General features: G+C 39.9%; 1 protein-coding gene across 1 annotated transcript; it reads left to right on the top strand.

The window, feature by feature from the left end:
- The first annotated feature begins 3,490 nt into the window (after positions 1-3,490).
- Positions 3,491-5,768, top strand: LOC18027620 (SPX domain-containing protein 2). The gene is made up of 3 exons (XM_006409665.2): positions 3,491-3,890; positions 4,565-4,691; positions 5,178-5,768. Exons 1-3 carry the CDS (start codon positions 3,543-3,545, stop codon positions 5,621-5,623), a joined length of 921 nt encoding a protein of 306 aa, XP_006409728.1. The 5' UTR covers positions 3,491-3,542; the 3' UTR covers positions 5,624-5,768.
- Positions 5,769-22,174: the final 16,406 nt, after the last annotated feature.

Here is a 22,174-nt window from a genome sequence, read left to right on the forward strand (position 1 = left end):
AGGTTTCCGACCAGTCGGTACGAGATTTGGCCGAGAAATTCCTCCAAGCGGTTTTCACCATTTTTGACCCTTTTCTTCACCGTTTTCTTTTCTTTTCCTCTTCTTAGGCTCCAATTGGTCTCCAAAGCTCCTGATAAAGACTTCAAAACATGCAAAACTATTTGGGACCTAATGCAAGCCCTAAGTCCTATTTTAACGCCTAAAGACTCAATTTACATGAGAAAACACATAATGAGGACTCTATAATGCAATCTAAATGATGTAAAATATAGACATATCAGAAACCAGAATCGGGCATGTTAGGTCAATGATCTAACCTCATTCAGTTAGGCATCTGGTTTTGTCTATTGTTGAGCAACAGATACGCCAGGACTGAAAACGCCTATGTAACAATGACAACATGCACTAAACATTCGACCCAGTGCTAACCTGAAAAGAAAAAGGAGGCGTGAGTTATTCACCCAGTGAGGTGAACCTTAAGAAATTCATTATCACTTCCAACATAATGTGAAATAACGATTAAGAAAAGTTTAATCCTAAACAAGCTCAAGAAAGACTCAATCCAATAAAATTAAGCTGATTAAAAATAAACAAGAAAACAATCAAAGTATTATTTATTGTTCCTTCAAGCATCAATCATCAGTCATCATCTATTTCTAACAATCTATCTCACCACACATCATCAACAGTTCATAAAGACACCAAGTCACATCCGATGGACACTTATAACAGCCATAGTTTAATAGAAGACTAATCAACATATTAAAACATAAAATGAAGGGGTGGGATAAGCAACAAGCCCTCACCTTGGATGAAGATACATTTTTCCACCTTTTCTCATCTTCGAGCAGATTTGACACCTGACACGAAAATAACCATAACTCCTGGAACCAATCTGTGATCTGGACAAACTCGGTCTTCTCGGAAAGCTGAGACTTGGGGCTTCAATTTGTATGATATCGAAGAGGAGAATAGAGAAATAGGAGAGATATGGGTTTCTGGGAAAAAATTGGTTTATATAAGGTTGGTTTGGTTTGGATTCGTTTAGGGAGGAATTGATTTTAATTAAAAAAAAAGATCAAGAGATTGGGATCTCTCAATTCTCTCCTCCTTGCAAATGATTCGTCCCCGAATCCTGGGAAATGGAATAGCTGGGGAAATGAAACGAACCCTCGATAAGAATGCAAAGAAGAAGAATTCTCAATCTCCAGAGAAGGGAAAAGAAAATAATATGAACACATAATCTAACTAATTCATATTAAAACCTAAAAACAATCAATAAATTAAACAAAGAAAAACCGATTTTTACTCCTAAAATTTTTTTTCTTTTTTATTAACGTGAAAAAGAGGAGTTGAACAATTTTTTAAAAAAAGAAAAAGAAAAGAAAAAATCACTAACAAGAAATCTAACTAATTCATAAGAAAACCTAAAAGCAAGAAAATAATTAAAAGTCTAAAAAAAATCAGGAAATTAAAAATCTAAGTTCTACTCCAAAAGAAAACCTTTTTTTCAAAGCTAGAAGCACACAAATTACCTATCGGACGAGATGACAACCAGCTCTTTGCTAATCTCCACTTGAAAACGAGGAGTGACCTTCTTGCGTGCTGCTATACAAGTGTGGAAGAACCTCCAGCTAAAAAAAAAAGAAAAAATAAATAAGAAAGAGAAGTTTTATTGAACTGTTATCTGATGTGTTGTTGTTACCGGTTTCGAAATCACCCAATTTTTTTTTAACATATATATCTATATATGTATCTATATATGTATATATATCTTTATCAAAAGCGACAAAACTGTGGGCACGACCTCTTAGGAAAAAACTAGGAGATCTCCCTGAGCTCTGATACCAACTTGTAACATCCTTATCCTGGGTTCCCGAGGAAACCAAAATCGGGCATGTTAGGTCGATGGTCTAACCCCATTGGGTTAGCCATCCAGTTTTTTCTATTGGTGAGAAGCATGTATGCCAGGACCGAAAACGCCCGTGTAGCACATCACATATCATCAACAACATTTCATAAAGACACCAATTCACATCCTATGGACACACTTATAACAGCCATGGTTTAAGAGAAGACTAATCAACACATCAAAACACATAATGAAGGGGTGCGATAAGCAACAAGCCCTCACATTTTCCTTACTGGATGAATATACTTTTTTCCACTTTTCCTTATTTTTCGAGCAGATTCGACACTGACACGAAAAAGGCTATAACTCCTGGTACCGATCTCTGATCTGGACAAACTCGGTCTTCTCGAAAATCTGGGACTTAGGGCTTCTATTTTATATGCAACTCGTCGCGTGAATCCTCGCCATTTGCTGGATAATCGCCGTGCAAGTCAGCAGTGCGAAAGAGAGAGGAGGAGGCCAGGAGAGAAGAGAGAGGAATAAGGGAGAGATGTGGCGGCACGACCAAAGGGGAGGAGGAGCAGAGGAAGGAGAAGGAGCTGCGGTTAGAAGACGTAAAAAAAAAAGAAGAAGAGGAGAAGGGAGGATGATGGCACAGAGGAAAGAAGAGAAATATGAGACATAATATTTTGGGAAAAAATTGGGTTATTTAAGGTTCGTTTTGGTTTAGATTGGTTTAGGGAGGAATTTAGTTTAATCAAAAATAGAGATCCAGAGATTAGGATCTGTGCATAAATTCCATCTTTGATATTAATTAAAGTGTCAGGCTTTTCTTCCATGATGACATCAATTTTAACGACTTGCAATTCCATCTGTTGTGAGATTCCGATCCCGTCTTTTTTTCCTGAAGACTAGACGGACAGGCTATTACCTACAGTGAGATTCCGATCCCGCTATTTATTTGGACCAGCTATCAACTCTGAACGCCCCAACCGCTCATTCCAGTGACTCCAACACCCTCTCTCTAGGTCTGTGAGCCTAACGTCTTCTCTCTAAGTTCGTTGGCTCAACGTCCTTTATTAGGCCCGTTGGCCTATCACTGTCTGATGGTCGGTGCGTTAGTCTGGAAGGCTCGTAAGACTTGTGTATTATTCTTGCAATCACCACATTATCTTTCCCCATGATTTTATCCTTACTCAGACGGTACCACAGACTACTTTCCGATAGGTCACTCACTCTGAAATTGTTCTCAGCTCAAGTATAGTTAACTCTCGAATTTTCTTAAGACCAATGCCCGAAAAGATAAAAGCACTTTAATGACATAGATAATCAAATCATTTCTTCTAAACTTCTTATCATATACCAGAAATCAAGCAAGATATTACATCTGTGTTCTTGATTGTTGAATGTTTATAACCGATGGACCATCACCATGGTGGTTCGGTTAACTATAACCCGCTCTAATGCGTCCAGGGCCACACGCTCTGACTCAGCGTCTAGAGCACCTGTTGCAACACCTTAGGGTCTTTAACAAGGCATCCCTTGGTTCGTTTGAGAAATTCTTATTCTACATGTAAATAAACTAATAATATAAATATTAAAATTAACAGATATGCTCGACGAGCGAGACTAAAAATTGGATATTCCATAAACAAAACCACGAATATTCGGCAATAAATAAAAACAATATATGAGCCACGAGCAGGCCTCACCTATTTTTTCCAGTTTTGATTCTCCCTCGTTCGCCATGAAATTCGGCAAGAGCCTTAGCAACCAGATCGAAGAAACCTTGCCTGAATGGCAAGACAAGTTTCTCTCCTACAAGGAGCTCAAGAAGAAGCTCAAGCTCATGGAGCCTAGAGGCGGCGAGAGTCGCCCAAACAAACGTTCGAGATCCGACCCGAATCCTGTCGACGCAGATCCAACGGAAGGTATGACGAAAGAGGAGCTCGATTTCATTCGCCTTCTCGAGGATGAGCTTGAGAAATTCAATTCTTTCTTCGTCGAGAAAGAGGAAGAATACATCATCAGATTGAAGGTACACAAAAATCAAATTCCCTCGAATATTATGTGAAACGATACAAACAGGTGGCGATCTTGTTATTAATGAAGAAACAGAGCTCTGTTATTTCGTATGATCTGTTTGCTTCAACCTGAAATCTCAAAACTCATGTTCTGTGTCTTTCACGATGTAAGTATTTCAGAAACAGGCGATCTCTATTGCTAATGAGTAATGATGATGAATTTTAATAGTAGTAGTCAGATGTAAATGTAATTTGCATTTCCTGATTGTTTATTACAATTCTAAGTATCGAATTCTAGGTTTCCAAGCTTTTCATAAGAATTATTAGCCAAAACTGGAGTAGAGAAATCTTATGTAAGTTTTGAAAGTAGTTGAATGAGGAGAAACCAGAGAGTGGTCGTCCAATGCCCAATGGTGCGGTTTCGAGTGGTGAATGATGATCGTGTGGGTCTTGTTCAGGGTTCGAATCCCACCGGCTAGGGACCACCACTATTTGCCCCTTTCTTGGCTGCTCTATACGCTAAAAGTGGCAAGAATACCCGACTTTCTAAGACTAGTTAGAGATTTATGTACGTAGTTTTAGTCCATTTCACTGATCAGTATCCTTTTAAGTTTCCAAGGGCTAGAATGTGGACCATTTTTTTCGTTTAAACAGCATATTCAACTTCTTCTGGGAACCGGAATCGCAGGAATTGAAGGACCAAGTGACAAAGGCAAAGAATTCAAATGAAGAGATGATTAATATAAAGAAAGAGATTGTAGACTTTCATGGAGAAATGGTGCTGTTGATGAATTATAGTGCTCTTAACTATACAGGTAATCGTTCGTTCTCATGCCCTCTCTGTTTTAATTCCGTAGGTTCTATACACTCCTAACTAGAAAAGCCAACATTGATTAAACCTTATGCCTAAACAGAACAAGCTTACTTGTTTTGCCTGTCAACCATTTTCACTAGGCCGATCTCTAGCTTTATAAAACTCATCAGAACAGCGGTGTTCAGTTTTAGCAGTTCCTTGTAAGGGAAACCTGGTCAATGGGCAATACATTTGTTGTATTTGTAAAAATTCAGTAGGAATTTTCATTAGTGTTCACATTACATGTATTGAAAGAGTCGATATTCTTCACAGTTGGTATATTTTTTGTTTATTAAAAATGTGCCCACATGAAGGAATATGCTCTAATTAGTTTATTGGCCGCTCATCATAGATGCTTTCCTTATGCTCTTCTTAAGAATAAACTCAAGGTTTGTTGCCTTTATTCTTATTCGCTAATTGTGAAGAATTGGGTTCTACTGGGTTACAGGATTAGCAAAGATTCTCAAAAAGTACGACAAAAGAACCGGTGCTCTTATCAGACTACCATTCATCCAAAAGGTTTTGCAAGAACCTTTCTTCACGACCGACCTGCTCAACACATTTGTGAAAGAGTGCGAGGCTATGCTCGACCACCTCTTCCCATCTAACAAAAGTTGGAATCTGGAGGAAGGAGGAGAGGCAACAACTTCTGGAACGGTCAAGACAGAAGCGGACGGTTCTGATGTCCTCAGAGTTCCAAAAGACCTGTCTGAGATCGAGTACATGGAGAGCTTGTATATGAAGAGCACTGTGTCGGCATTAAGGGTATTAAAGGAAATCCGCAGCGGTAGCTCCACGGTTAGCGTCTTCTCGTTGCCACCATTACCAGCGAGTGGATTAGAAGATGATTCTTGGAAGACGAAAGTTGGTGTCCTCGAACAAGTAGCCAAATGAATTATGACTTGTTATATTATTATTTTTGAATCTTTTTTGTTGGTTTTAAATAGTTTATGTACAAGTAAACTTACAATTGTAAAAGATGAAACAAAACTTAGAACTGTGATCGTCTTTCCACAATCAAAATTTGGTTCCGTCTACTTTTCTTTTGCTGCCAATTATGAACATCTCTATAAAACCCACTAACCGACTTTTTAAAAATCAATAACCTCTAATCGACTGGTGACTGGTACTGGTGAGACAAGACCAAGGGGATAAGACTAAAGATGAATATCCGAGGCTCTGAGCAACGCATATTTTAGTTTCTAAATTTTTTTAATCCTTTGATTGAATGATTAAGATTTTCGCCGTGTTCAATTTTATGTGTTTTCTTTTGTACTGTTATATATTATTAGTTTGCTAGAAAATGTATTTCCTCTTTCAAATTCTAGTTATCGAATAAATCAAGTAGAGACCTATTACGTATGTACATTTCTTTTCATAAACTCATACAACATTTATAATCTAGACTATTGAGTCGCTTGCTTATTATGTAAAACTAGTTTTAGTAAAGCTATGATTTACTTCTTTCAGAAGCAATTTTATTTTTGTTTGCCTATAGTTATGTTTAGTTCTGTTACATGTAAGTTTACAAACTGATATAAACACAAGAAATCCAATAATACTTATATTAGAAGTGGGTTTAGCACCTCCAATTAGCTAGGTCCATGTAAATTGTTAAGGCCCATTGACCAGGTTAATGGAGAGTCAAACCAAAGTCAATGAATCTAATCAGCATAGCCCCGCATAATTATCATCATCACGATGCCAATCTACAGTGAGCAGAACCGAGTTGAAGCTGACACATGTAGTAGAGGCAGTTCGCCTATGATAACACCGTATTTGTACCAATTTTCACCATTGATTTCAAATGCTTTTTCAAAAATTTTAATCAGTTTTATAAACTTTTATTATGATTTTTCTATATTTGTAATTTCAAGGCTGTTTTCAGGAAACTTAGAGAAAAAATGGCAAAATGGAAGAAATCCACATTTATAGCTCAGAGTCAGACCGTCAGAAGTTCAACCTCAAATGAAGATTTTCTCACTGTCTGATCCAGCTCAAACTTGAAGACATTCAAGTGGAGACGACCAGCTTTTCATAGCATTTTACATCAGGAAGATCCAACGGTGAAATCAAAAGATACATGGAGAACAAGTTCACCAAATTCACAAGTCCTGGAAGACTCTCACCCGAGGCAAACAAGCATTTTACCTGTCCCGGAAGACTCTCACCCCCAGTGGACCAATGCCGAGCCACAAGGCCCAACATCAAAGCCCATTTCGCCATTCCTCTTCAGAGAAGCCCTAAATGAGACCTGGAGGACCTCAGGACCTATAAATACATTTCTTAGCAGCCCTAAACGGCTGTGTGCTCCTGTAATGAGATTTTGAACCACCTAACTTTGTTTTTTTAGGGTTAGGCGATGGAGAAGGAGATTCTTCCCTAGATATATTGTTCTTTCTCCTTTTTTACTAATTAACTTTTCTGTTTCGTCTTATGCATTTTTTCATGTCTTTTATCATTCCTTGCATCATGTAAATCTGTCTCAGAGAGTCAAGTTTCTAAAGAGTCATCGATAGGTATACATGTTCGATTAGGATTTCTAAGTCTCTAAACCATATTCTGGATCTCATCTCTTTACACTTGTGAGAATGAGTTCCGAGAGCAATTCTCAGAAGATGAAGAGTAAGGTCTGTTTGTTGAAGATGCAAACCCTGGAGACAATTTATCTAGTAGCAACTCAGAACCAATAACCAAGAGCATATTGATGGGCTTGCAGGCCTAGGGTTGTTTTTTAACAAGCCATTAGTCCTCCAAAAGTTTTAAATTTATAAAACCCTAGTGTATGCAAGTGCACAGATGTACGTTGTTGGACTTAGGGTGTCGATCCACAGGGAGGATGTCTAATCTGCGAGAAACAACAAACTAGGAAGTAGGCAAAGTCATAAACCAATTAAAGATTTTGGGATTTTTGGTTAAGATCCTAAACTAAACCTAATCTAATATTCACAAGAAATGCAATGCAGGATGAATTGTTAAAAGAACATCTAAAGCATATCGACTCAAACTAAAGACTCTTAAACTCATAGGTGGCGATTTAGACTTCTCCGGGTTACTCTAATCGATGTATGATGGTATTTCCAATTAGCTTCCGGGCGATTTATCTTCATCTGTTTCTGGGAATCTGCATTGAACTAGAATAGACATATGTATGATTAACCAACTGTCGACACCTTAATCAACTAATCTCTTAGATCTAGCAATTAACTCTTGCTCTCATGCTAAACTTAAGATCATGCATTAGATATTGAATTTGTCTACTCACATATTCTCTATAGGTAGCTCTCGACTCCTATAGCGACTATGTTCTTCTGAAGCTAGGTATAGATGATCTGATACAGCACTCTCGTGGCTCTGATCGATCCTAGGCTCAGAGAATAGGTCATGAATCTACTCTCATGCTTTATGAACAACTTAGAAGAGATGAGATCCAGAATATGGCTAAGAACAATAGAAATTCTAATCGATATATATGCTTGTCGATATCTTCAAACAACTTGACTCTCTAGGACTGATTTACATGATGCAATGAATGATAAAAAGACATAGAAAAATGCAAAAGAATGAAACAGAAAAGTTAATAAGATAAAAAGGAGAAAGAACAATGGATCTGGGGAATAATCCCCATCTCCATCACCTAACCCTAGAAAAACAGAGTTTGGTGGCTCAAAATCTCATTACAGGAGCACACACCCGTTTAGGGCTGCTAAAAAATGTATGTATAGGTCCTAAGATCTTCCAGGTCTCATTTAGGGCTTCTCTGAAGATAAATGACAAAGTAGGCTTTGATGTTGGGCCTTGTGGCTCGTCCTAAGGTCCCCCAAGGGTGAGAGTCTTCCAGGGCAGGTAAAACATGTGTTTACCACGGGTGAGAGTTTTCCGGGACTGGTGAACTTGTTCTCCATGTATCTTTTAATTGCACTGTTGGATCTTTGTGATGTAAAATGATATGGAAAGCTGGTTGTCTCCTCTTTATTGTCTCCAAGTTTGAGCTGGTTTAGAGGGTGAGAAAGTCTTTATTTGAGGCTGAGCTTCTGACGGTCTGACTCTTAGCTAAAAATGTGGATTTCATCCATTTTGCCATCATTTTCCTAAGTTTTCTGAAAAGATCCTTGAAACTACAAATACATGGAAATCATAATAAAAGTTCCTAAAACTAAGTAAAACCTTTGAAAAAGCATTTGAAATCAATGGTGAAAAGTGGTCAAAATCAGGTGTTATCACATATCCAGAGAAACACTGATCGAATTCAACAAATTTGTGAAGTCCATTCCTCTCTACCTCAGATTCAATGACATCTGGAAGCAAAGCTGCCTTCAATTTTTCTCTAGATATAGCAAGGAGACTAAGGAGAACATCTCCACATATTTCAGAAGAGCCAGGTATCTATCTTTTCTTAGATCATCACCTGATATGATCGTGACCAGCTCAGAGGAGGAGGAACCAGAGGTAGCTGGCAGGATCACTCGTTCCAGAGCTAGAGAGATGGCTAAGGAGGCTCACGCACTCATTGCCACAGAGGACAGCGATCACCAGGAGGCTGGAGCTCACATCTTCAACATCTCTATCTTGAAGAATGAGGAACCCAGTAACAATGACTAGGTAACTTAGGTGATGATTCTGTACTCTTTTCCTTGGTGAAGATTTTGGAAGGCAAGGAGGTTCTTCTCCAAGGTTTTTAACGAGGCAGAAATCATTGCTACGTCGAGTTACTTAGAAGTTGTTACTAATGGGTAATAATGTGCAAAGTCACAATGACTTGTGCACTTAGTATTTTGGCGCACCACTTAGGATTTTAGGGACGCCTCGCTGTTTTTATTTTAAATCAAACTTCCTGTTGTTTTTATTTAAACTTCATGTAGTTTTGTTTCTTTAGGGCTGCGATTTCTCTAAGTCTATATAATAGAGAAATCGCCTAAGTCATTAGGCAGCTTGGAATTTTAACGTAAAAAGAGAACAGCATCGTTTTCCTTGATTCCTTGACTCAAAAGTTCATTGAATTCGATTTTCTTACAAGTGTTTCTTACAAGAAAATCTTCAACCTATCATCTAATCGATTCCCCATCCTCTATTCTCGCCATCATCCCTTATCCATCGACCATACTCTCGCGAATCCATCACTACCAGATCGTTTCGGATCCGATCTCTTCACGCCACCATCTCGCATCATCAATCCGAGCCACTCACTACCATTGCCACTCATTGTCTCGCTCACTAGACCACCATCGCAAATCCATCGAGTCATCACCGCGCCACCACCACCACCTTATCGCCTCATCGTTCCATCTTGGTCAATATATCGCCACCTGTAGCCTTGTTCTTCAGAGTAGATTCCCTTGGATCGTATCACGTGGTATCAGAGCCAACTCTGAACCAAAGGCTGAGTGAAACTCTAACCCTAATCTCCGTGCTTTGAATTTTCGTCTCTGTGATATTAGGGTTAGCGAGTTTTGTGACTGTGTGCATCGATTTGATTCCTTTTGTTTCATATCATCGCATCGTTCCCTCTTGTTTTGTGTTTAGGATCGATCGCTGTTAGGATTCCTGTTAGATCGTGTTCGTCTCAAGTTTATTTCGAGTCTGATTGTTTTTCGAGTCTGCTCATTCATTGTTTTCGTTCGGATCGATACGAGTCTGCGTGTAGTCGTGTTCTTAGGGTTTGTTAAGAGTCTGCGCGACTTCGTTAGGTTTGTTAGGGTTTCGTGATCTCGTAACTCGTTTGTTAGTGTGTTAGGGATTCGTTAGTCTTCGATTTTTGTTGTTAGGCCTCGTTTTTCATCGTTTTTTTTTTGTGTAGGCTTGTTAGGAAATCTTTTTGTGATTTCTGTTAAGTTTAAAAAAAAAAAAAAAAATATTTTCGTTAAATTTCATTAGTTTCGTTAAGTTTGTTTTTAGATTTCGTGGGGATCTTTTAATTTTTTTATGATGAGTTTAATTTTGCTGTTTTCGTGATTTCTTCTCGAACAAGTTACTGCAAGTTTTTTTTTAATTTTTTTAGGTACCATGGAGCTTTCGGCTGAGGCGATGGAAGCTCTGAACCGAGCAATGTCTCAACAAATTAAAGAAGCGAATCAAGCCATAGCAACTCAGCTCAATCAACAAATCGAACAACTCAACGACAAGTTCGAGTCCAAGATGAATGATCTGCTCAAAGATCTCAGTGCAAGTGGAGAAGAGTCGTCTCAAACTCCAACTCCATCGGAAGCAATGCGCTTAGCTAAGGGTAAAGGGCACATAGGGTCTTCCCGGAAACTTCCACGCCACCCACCTTCCGAAGCCAGGACTAAAGCTAAGTCCAGTCGAAGCCAGATTGGGGGCAGAGAGACTACATTTAATCCGAGGAGGAATCCTACTGGTGCAGATCGAGATGGCCCAAGAGTAGATCGTCAGCACCGACAAGAGGAATATATTGCTGGGCATCGAGTTATCCTGGAATCAGACCCAGAATACTATGAGGAGGACGAAGCTTCTGATCATAGCCGAGAAACTGTGAGACGAGATCGAGGCCGAGGACAGGGTCGAGATTATGATCCTCTACATCAGCAGCTGCGTCATATCAAAATCCAGTATCCTCCTTTCCATGGAACCAATGATCCCGAAGCTTATCTAGATTGGGAAAGAAAGATGGAGTCTAATTTTCTGGTCCAAGGAACTTATGAGCTCAACAAGGTGAAGATTGCAGTTTCGGAATTTCATGGGTATGCGCTTCTATGGTGGGAGCAGTTGGGAGTCACCAGAAATCGCTTGAGGGAACTTCCGATTACTACTTGGGAGCAGCTCGTTATACAGATGAGGAAGCGGTTCGTTGCGGCCCATCATCAGCGCGAGATACTCAACAAGCTTAGGCGCCTTGTCCAAGGTACGAAGTCTGTTCGAGATTATTATCAAGAATTGGAAACTTTGCTCATTCGTGCAGATTTACGAGAAGGCGAAGAGATGGTAATGTCGAGATTTCTTGGAGGACTTAACCGAGAAATTCAAGACAAGGTGGAACTTCAGGATTTCGCAGATATACAAGAGATGGTGCATAAGGCTGAATTGGTGGAATCTCAAGTCAAGAGGCGAAATTTCAAGTCCACATTCACGCCTAGTGTGCCTAAGCCTAAGGAGATCAGCAAACCAGCTTACTCCAGAGACATCAAACCGCCCTCTACTGGAGTTAAAGAAGAAGCTAAATCTGAGTTCAAGCCTCGAGGTGGTACTTCTATTAGCAATGTGAGGTGTTTCAAATGTCAAGGAATGGGACATTACTCTCGAGATTGTCCAAACAAGAAGGTATTCTTGTTACAAGAGGGAGGAGAGATAGTTCCTCAAGAGGATTCCGAGGCCGAATATGAAACAGAGGAAGAGGAAGAAGCTGCTGCCGTGGGCGAGATGCTGGTTGCCAGAAGGACTTTGAGTGTTCAGAGTCAACCTGAAGAGACTTGTCAGCGAGAGAACCTGTTCCATACGAGATGCTTCATTCAAGGAAAAGTTTGTAGCCTGATCATAGATGGAGGAAGTTGTACTAATGCTGCAAGCGAAGAGATGGTTAAGAAGCTCCAGCTCAAGACTATTCCTCATCCAAGGCCGTATAAGCTTCAGTGGTTGAATGATAGTGGAGCCTTGACCGTATCTCAGCAAGTGAGGGTTTCTCTATCCATTGGGAAGTATGAAGATGAGATTCTATGTGACGTCATTCCCATGGGTTCGAGTCATGTGTTGCTAGGCAGACCGTGGCAATCAGATCGTAGGGTGATACACGACGGTTACACCAACAAGCACTCATTCGAGTTCAAAGGTCGCAAAATTACCCTCCTACCTCTCACGCCTACCGAGATTTATCAAGATCAAGTTCAAATGAAGCTCAAGGAAAAGGAGAAAGTCGCCAACAGCCTCTACATAAACCACAGTGAATTTTCTAAACTCTTTGATCCTGAAATGACTACTTTTATGTTTGTGTACAAGGAATCCCTTGTTAGTACTAACCCTTCACAGGAGCTTCCTAGTGCTATGTTTGAGATTTTGCAGGAATACAAGGACGTTTTTCCAGTAGAAATTCCACCAGGGCTACCTCCAATTCGCGGGATAGAGCATCAGATTGACTTGGTACCAGGATCAGCCTTACCTAACAGGCCAGCATACCGAACCAATCCTGTAGAGACTAAGGAGCTGCAGAAGCAAGTGGAAGAGCTGATGAGCAAGGGACATATCCGAGAAAGCTTGAGTCCATGCGCGGTTCCAGTTCTGTTGGTGCCAAAGAAAGATGGTTCCTGGAGGATGTGTGTAGACTGCCGAGCTATCAACAACATCACTGTGAAGTATAGGCATCCGATTCCAAGACTAGATGATATGCTGGATGAGCTCTGTGGATCGACAATCTTCTCTAAGATAGACTTGAAGAGTGGGTATCATCAGATCAGAATGAAGGAAGGGAACGAATGGAAGACGGCGTTCAAGACAAAGCAAGGACTCTACGAGTGGCTAGTTATGCCATTTGGTCTCACCAATGCTCCCAGCACCTTCATGAGATTAATGAACCATGCCCTGAGACCATTCATTGGCGTGTTCGTAGTGGTTTATTTCGACGATATCCTCATCTACAGTAAAGGTTTGGAAGAACATCTAGATCACATCAGATCGGTTCTTGATGTTCTTCGCTCTCAATCTCTCTTTGCTAATTTATCTAAATGTTCATTCTGCACTAACGAAATTGTTTTCTTAGGCTTTGTAGTAAGTGCAGGAGGAGTTAAAGTAGATGAAGAGAAGATAAAAGCTATCAAGGAGTGGCCAACCCCCAAGAACATTGGAGAAGTCCGAAGTTTCCATGGCTTAGCAGGATTCTACAGGCGTTTTGTTCGTGATTTCAGCACCATAGCCGCGCCCTTAACAGAAGTGATCAAGAAAGACGTGGGGTTCAAGTGGGGAGAGGCGCAAGAACAGGCTTTTACAGCCCTTAAAGAGAAGCTTATCAATTCGCCCTTACTAGTACTTCCTGATTTTACTAAGACTTTTGAGATTGAATGCGATGCTTCTGGTGTAGGTATTGGAGCAGTTCTTATGCAGGATAAGAAGCCCGTCGCTTACTTCAGCGAAAAGTTAGGAGGATCAACGCTGAATTATCCCACGTATGACAAGGAGTTATACGCATTGGTTCGAGCTCTCCAGACGTGGCAGCATTACTTATGGCCTAAGGAATTCGTCATTCATACCGATCACGAGTCTCTAAAGCACCTCAAGGGTCAGCAGAAACTTAACAAAAGACATGGGCGATGGATGGAGTTCATTGAGACATTCCCCTACATTGTTAAGTACAAAAAAGGTAAAGATAATGTGGTCGCAGACGCATTATCCCGGAGGTACACTCTTATTTCGACTTTAACATCAAAGTTGATTGGATTTGAGCATATTATAGATCTTTATGAATCTGACACTGACTTTTCTGAGAGCTATGCCAAATGTCATAAGTTTGCCTATGAGAAATTTTATAGACAGGATGGATACTTGTTCTTCAGTAACCGATTGTGCATACCACGAGGATCCATTCGAGAGTTACTGGTACGAGAAGCTCATGGAGGTGGATTAGCTGGACATTTCGGCGTCACAAAGACACTTCTTGGGCTACAAGAGCACTTCTACTAGCCGAACATGAAGAAGGACGTTGAGAAAATCTGCTCTAGATGTGTCGTATGTAAGATGGCTAAGAGTAAAGTTCAACCTCACGGTTTGTATACTCCTTTGCCTATTCCTTCTCAACCTTGGACTAATATCTCTATGGATTTTGTAGTTGGCTTACCTCGCACCAGAAATGGTAGAGATTCTATTTTTGTAGTTGTTGACAGGTTTAGCAAGATGGCTCACTTCATCGCTAGCCACAAGACAGATGATGCTGTGAATGTAGCTAACTTGTTTTTCAGGGAAGTAGTACGACTGCATGGAATGCCACAGGTTATCGTTTCAGATCGAGACACGAAGTTCTTAGGACACTTTTGGCGAACGCTTTGGGCTAAGCTGGGAAAAAAGCTCTCATTCTCAACTACGTGTCATCCTCAGACCGATGGACAGACCGAGGTGGTGAATAGAACGTTGTCCACACTTCTAAGGACTTTGGTGAAAAGTAACCTCAAGACATGGGAAGAGTGCCTGCCTCATGTCGAGTTTGCTTACAATCACGCTAAGCATTCTGCTACTCTCTTTTCTCCTTTTGAAATTGTATATGGGTTTAATCCACAATCACCTCTAGACTTGATCCCTTTGCCTTTAAGTGGAAAATGCAGTTTGAATGGCAAGGAGAAAGCTGAACAGGTCAGAAGAATTCATGCTAAGGCTAAGGAGAATATCGAGAAAAAGACAAAGCAGTATGAGAAGCATGCCAACAAAGGACGAAAGGAGCTGATTTTTGAAGAAGGCGATCTGGTGTGGATCCATCTGAGGAAGGAGCGATTTCCAGCTGAACGAAAGAACAAGCTAATGCCCAGAGTGGATGGACCATTCGCAGTCATCAAAAGAATCAACAACAACGCCTATCAGATTGATCTTCAAGGTAAGTATGACGTTTCTGATGCTTTCAATGTTTCTGACTTGCTTCCTTATGTTGCAGATTCAGATTTGAGGACAAATCCTTTTCAAGAGGGAGAGGATGATATGATCGTGACCAGCTCAGAGGAGGAGGAACCAGAGGTAGCTGGCAGGATCACTCGTTCCAGAGCTAGAGAGATGGCTAAGGAGGCTCACGCACTCATTGCCACAGAGGACAGCGATCACCAGGAGGCTGGAGCTCACATCTTCAACATCTCTATCTTGAAGAATGAGGAACCCAGTAACAATGACTAGGTAACTTAGGTGATGATTCTGTACTCTTTTCCTTGGTGAAGATTTTGGAAGGCAAGGAGGTTCTTCTCCAAGGTTTTTAACGAGGCAGAAATCATTGCTACGTCGAGTTACTTAGAAGTTGTTACTAATGGGTAATAATGTGCAAAGTCACAATGACTTGTGCACTTAGTATTTTGGCGCACCACTTAGGATTTTAGGGACGCCTCGCTGTTTTTATTTTAAATCAAACTTCCTGTTGTTTTTATTTAAACTTCATGTAGTTTTGTTTCTTTAGGGCTGCGATTTCTCTAAGTCTATATAATAGAGAAATCGCCTAAGTCATTAGGCAGCTTGGAATTTTAACGTAAAAAGAGAACAGCATCGTTTTCCTTGATTCCTTGACTCAAAAGTTCATTGAATTCGATTTTCTTACAAGTGTTTCTTACAAGAAAATCTTCAACCTATCATCTAATCGATTCCCCATCCTCTATTCTCGCCATCATCCCTTATCCATCGACCATACTCTCGCGAATCCATCACTACCAGATCGTTTCGGATCCGATCTCTTCACGCCACCATCTCGCATCATCAATCCGAGCCACTCACTACCATTGCCACTCATTGTCTCGCTCACTAGACCACCATCGCAAATCCATCGAGTCATCACCGCGCCACCACCACCACCTTATCGCCTCATCGTTCCATCTTGGTCAATATATCGCCACCTGTAGCCTTGTTCTTCAGAGTAGATTCCCTTGGATCGTATCATCACCTGATGCAGCTGTTTACAGGATCCATCTCAAAGATCCCCAAGAAGCCAGTGACTACACAAACAAGATCAGCAAAGAAAAACTTGAAGAGTTCAATAAAGTAGTTCAGACTCTGCCCAAAGGAATTTCGTTTGCCAAAGCATGTAGAGACTACATGATCGGCCACTTCTTCTGTGATAGCAAAGAGTATATCCAAGAGATGAAAGATTTGTTCACTCATGCCCAAGAAGGTAGACCAGTTCAAAATCTGCACAAAGCTCAAGACAAAGGTCAATTTCTTATCTCTTGTGACATTAGAGGTGAAAGTTTTCTCAATATTCTTTGTGATTATGGAGCTTGCATTAACATGATGTCCAAAGCTACTGCTTTGAGACTTGGTATTAAGAACATTTCAAGTACCATGACAAAGATTAGCTTAGTAGATGATTCCAGTGCAACTCCAAGAGGAATAGCCCGAGACATTTCTCTAAGAATTAGATATTGCATAGCAACTGTCGATCTATACATAGTGAAGACCAAAGATGACTCATATCCAGTTATCCTTGGATGGCCTTTCTTAGCAACTGCGGGAGCCATCATGGATTGGCCCAACCGGAGAGTTTCTTTTGCAAATATCGACAAGAACATCTTCTACGAAGCTACACCACTTAAGAACAAAGGAGGAAAGCATAAAGCTCAAGCATTTTAACCAGAAGAAATCTGGAGTGATGAAGAACCTGCTAGAGAGAACAAGAGGATTTCGAAAAAGACTTGTCTTAGGACAAGATCTTATTTGAATTAAGTCTTTTTCTTTGCAAAGTCTAGCTAAGCGCTATAAACCAAAGGGATTGATGGGAGGCAACCCATTCAGGTACTTATTTATTTTTGTTTAACTTTCTTTTCTATTAAAATCTTGTTTTTCTTTTCTTATACAGGCTTTAGTATGCATCAAAAAAATAAATAGGTAAAAAAAAGAAGGAAAGTGATAGTAGGTTTTTAGCCTATTAAGGTCAATTAACCTCTTGTGTTGTAGCACTTGAGGGTCAATCCAAATGGAGATTATCTAGGCACTAAGAATATGAGGGTCTATCTTAATCCAAGTCTAAAAAAACTGGTTGGTCATTAAGTGATCTAAAAACATAAAATAAACAAGAACAAGCAGTAATTAAGAATTAAACAAGCAAACAAGACAAACAAAACAAAGACTCAAATTCAAAATAAGAGAAAGCTAAACCTCAAGATGTGATCATTGATCAGGGTGCTTTAAAAGTGAATTCATGATGCTAAGCAAACAATGCAACACTTGCAATTCTTTAGTCTAGACTTCCAAATCAGATTAATTCATTCTCATGACAAAAATCCTTTTGTTAGTTACCAAATCAAGACTAATTCCCATTAGATGAATAAGCAATCAACAAGCATAAGGTTCCAAGTCTATAATGACCAGAAAGCCTCTTTGTGCATCAAAATAAGAGCTAAGAAATACTGAATCTTACACAGAAAGACATAGCAAGCAATCACATGATCTCTAATCCAATCAACTTAGAGTTTAAAGCTAGACTAATCCTCTTATGAAGGTATTAATCTTTATACTAATCCACTTTCAAAACAAATTTCCATTTGTGAAATATGAACTAGTAAGCATTAAGAATCAACTCTAATATGTCATTTATGCAATTAACAAACATCATCATGACATTAATGCATAAACCCTTAGCTTTTATTCAGACATTTCATCAACCACTTTTGGTGCATGAAAGACCCAGATTATAGACCCAAGTGATGTGCAAGGATCTAGCTTTAAGAACAGCTAACTAAGGAAAGGAAATGAAAATCTAGAACCTAAAAATCATAAATCAACATCTAAGCACCCTAATCTACACACCTAGAAGCTTAAAAGATGACTACTCACTAATCATGCTTAACACACCTAATCTTTTGCAAGAGATTGTGTTAAACATGATTAGAACAAGGATAAGAAGATGAGATGATAAAAAACAGCTTTTAGATTCTTAAATCTGCCAGATATCTCTTAATCAAGGTCGTTTTACACTAAAAAGGAAAGAGAAACAAAGAGAAAACAAGATAGAAGATAAGGTGTCTAGGGTTCTTCTCCAAAAAACTATTTATACTAAGGGTCTTGGACCAGATCAGCCAGGACAAACTGGGTACTGACCCGGCTCAGTTGGGTCTGGCACCTGATGTGCGAGATGGTCACTTCCTTGCCCAAGTCGCACGCCCAAGTCGGTCTCATTTGTGAACACATGTGCTACATGGTTCCACTTCATGTCCAACTCGCAGGCCTATCTCGCACAGCATTGTGGACTCAGTCAAATTTGATTCTAGAAGTCTCTACCTTGATCAGAGTCTCCTTACACTCATCTCTAAAGTTTCAACTTGCTTCCAGAGCATGAACATTCATGGGTGCGAGTTAATCAAGTCGCACACCCAAGTCGCATCATTTCTCATTTTCTCGGACCACTCCACGTTTGATGCATCATAACTCCTGCAATACTGTTCCAAATGGCTTGATTCAAACTCCAGTGGCAAAGCAGCTCAATTATATATAATGTTGATGAAGAGTGCAAGTGCTTCAGAGGAATGGAAGGGTTCCTGGAGGGTTGATCTTTGACGTGCATTGCACGGGTCCAAATCGGCTTCTAGACATGTCTTCCTTCCGGTTGCAAAATCACCTAGCTCACGACTCCAAATCTCATGATTTCAAGCGGTCTGAAAACTATAGTCAGTTCTCTAAAACTTCCATGCAGATCGCGTAAACCAAATCGGAGAGGAAGGCTTCCTAGTAACGACGTCTTTGAGGTGTATCGGGTTTCTCTGGAATGAGTGTGACACATGTTCGTCTTCCAGTGGCCATATCTTTCGGCTCAGTGCTTAAAATTCCTTGATTCCAACTGTTCTGGAATCTAGACTCAATTATATTGATCTTTGCTGAAGACCCCAGAAGCTAAATCGGCCGGAAAGACCTTCCGGTAATGGGATTTCTGAGATGTATCTGCACCCGAGAGTTTTGGCCGAGAAGCTTAAGCGACCAGTACGTGTTTTGGCCGAGAATCCTACCCGCGGTATGGATTTTAGCCGAGAATCTCCGACAAGCAGTACAGACTTTTTGCCGAGAAGCTCCAATTTGCCTTTTTTCACCATTTTTGATCATTTCAACTACATTTCTTGAGCAGGTTCACATTCTCCACTCCAAATAGGCCCCATAAGCACCTGCTAAACATTCCAAACCATGCAAAACTCTCTTGGATCTAATGCAATCTCCTAAGTCCTAAAACCATGTCTAAAGACCTATATGCAAATGAGACATGATTTGGACTCAAATATGTACACTAAATGATGCAATTTATGAATATATCAACTCCCCCACACTTATCATTTGCTTGTTCTCAAGCAAAAAGAATAAATGAGAGAGAGAAGTTGAATGCTTGGGAGTTCACATTTCTTAAAGAGAGAGAGTAATTATCAAAAGAGTTCAACTCATAGTCCTAGTTATTAATTATAAATTGCAATACAAACTGGTGTACTTATAAAAACTAGCCATGCTCATCACCAAGTGAACCAAACTCAAGTGTCAACCACTACAAGAAAACAGAGATTTAACGACTGCACTTCACGACTAAAACAGCAGTCGGAAAAGTTACCGACTCATTCGCGACTGAACTGCAACTACGATACTACTAAATGTCAGATGTCGTGTAACAGTCGCTTATTTGTGACCAATAATATCAGTCGTTAATTTGTCGCGAATTAACGACTACTTTGCGACTGTTTTTGCTGGTCGGAGAAAACAAAAACATGTGTCCTACGTATTGAGGCTGATTTACTTTTTTTTTTTGTGTCTCACTATTTAGTCGCATACGTATATATCTATATTTTCAGAACTTGCAACTTTTTCCATTCATTCACATACATTATGAATTGAATATAAGATGTTTTTAAAAGTTTTTATAGTTAAGAAACTAACATATCTGCATTTAAAAAAATTATGAAATATGTTACATATGTGCATTCACATAGTTATGTGCATTTTTAAAAAAATATCAAATGTACATTTTAAGTAAGTTACATAAATCATTGAAAATAACTAAGTCACATACTAAGTTATTTACATAAACTTTTAAAAATTAGTAAGTTATGATATAGTTATAAAGTATACTAATGCTGCTTGTTTTAAAAAAATTAAGTTACTCATGTTGTGACTGAATTGCGACTGAATACCTTCGACTGGCCGAAAAATTAAGCCGCCAATTTACCCCGCCATAAACCCAAATCCTGGTCCAATTATTTTCACAAGCCCGCTTAACAAACAGAGAAATTTGGCTAAGTGTTCATCGATCCCTAATTCCCAAATTTTTGAAACCCTAATTCCCAAATTCTCTCTTCGATTCCACCAAAATCCCCACCCAAATCTCCCAAATTCGAACCCAAATCGAAAGCCGAGTTTTCTGCAATCTCCGATGGCAGGCGGTGGAAGGAAGAAAGGACGAGGGGGAGCTTCGACGTCGAAGAAGAGGGCAGCCAACGATTCAGCTTTCAAGGTCAGAACTCCATCACCGCTACCGAGTAGGTATGACTTCATTCCGGCATCATCTCCACCACTGATTGTCCCCAATCTCTCACCGCCGTTGGACGTCCGCGGTTATCCACCTCTGATGGAGCTTTTCCAGAATTCGCAACAAGGGAACATCGAGTCTCAACCACCACCTCAACAACGAAGGTCAGAGCAGTCTCAACTTCGTTTCTCTGCTTCTCCTCACCAGCGTTTCTCAGACCAATCTCCTCGTCACTCTGCATCTCCTCAACCACACTCTCAACCATGGGCTTCTCCACGATCTGAGCAAGGAGCCTCTCCACACTCTCAGCGAGGAGCCTCTCCACCGTCTCAGCAACGAGCCCCGCCACTCTCTCAAGAAGCTCGCAGTGATGCTGACGAAGCTCCATCGGAGGATGATTCAGAAGGAGATGATGGTACCCAATCTCGCAGAAGACCAGCTCCGGCTTCTTAATGCTTTGCTGACGAAGCCTGGGAGGAAAGCTTACACCACAGTCCTCTCCCCCATAGAGAAGCTGGGTAAAACATGGTAAGCTTAATGTTATTGTTTAGGTTAGTGTTTAGGTTAATGTAATGTTTGTGTTGTAATGTGAAAGATTATTGTTAGTGTTTAGGTTGATGTTATTAGTGCTTTCTTAGTGCTTTGTGTTTGTTAGTAGTGACGGTATTCTTCTGTTTGTTAATGTTAAGGTTAATGCTTCGTTAGTGCTTTGTTTGTCTTGATGTCAATGGAAGCTTTGTTTGTCTTGATGTTAATGGAAGCTTTGTTTGCTTTGTTAATGGTTTAGTTGGTTAAAGTTAATGCTTTGTTAATGCATCATTTGTTAAAGGGTTTGCTTTGTTAATGGTTCGTTTGTTAAAGTTAATGCTTTGTGTTTGTATCTTGATACTTTGTCTTAATATTTGTAACACAAACTTTGTTTCTGCTTTGGGAGGTTTGGTCGTGACATGTCTGCATTGAACCGGAAGATTACCAAAGTTTTCACCAACAAATTTGATGGTCCCTTTTATAGCTGGAGACGAGTGCCTCGTGAAAGATAAATGAGATATTTTGTTGAATTCGCGGTAATGTTATAGTGTTTCATTTACAACAGTTTTTTGATGACTAATATCTTCTTCTCTCTAGTTATAGTGTTTCAGTAATGTTTTACTTACTAACATTATCTTCTTGTTATTGTAGAAAACCCACACCTGGGATCCATTAATTACAGGTGTGGTTCAGGCGAAGTTTGAGAGAATATGTAAAAGCAGAATGAAAGACATGGTCAGCAGAGCAAGAACTTCACGCGAGCAACCACACTGGATTGGAGATACCCTGTGAAGAAAGATTAC

The sequence above is a fragment of the Eutrema salsugineum genome, unplaced genomic scaffold (genome assembly GCF_000478725.1).
Source record: "Eutrema salsugineum unplaced genomic scaffold, Eutsalg1_0 scaffold_10, whole genome shotgun sequence".
NCBI classification, from domain to species: Eukaryota; Viridiplantae; Streptophyta; class Magnoliopsida; order Brassicales; family Brassicaceae; genus Eutrema; species Eutrema salsugineum.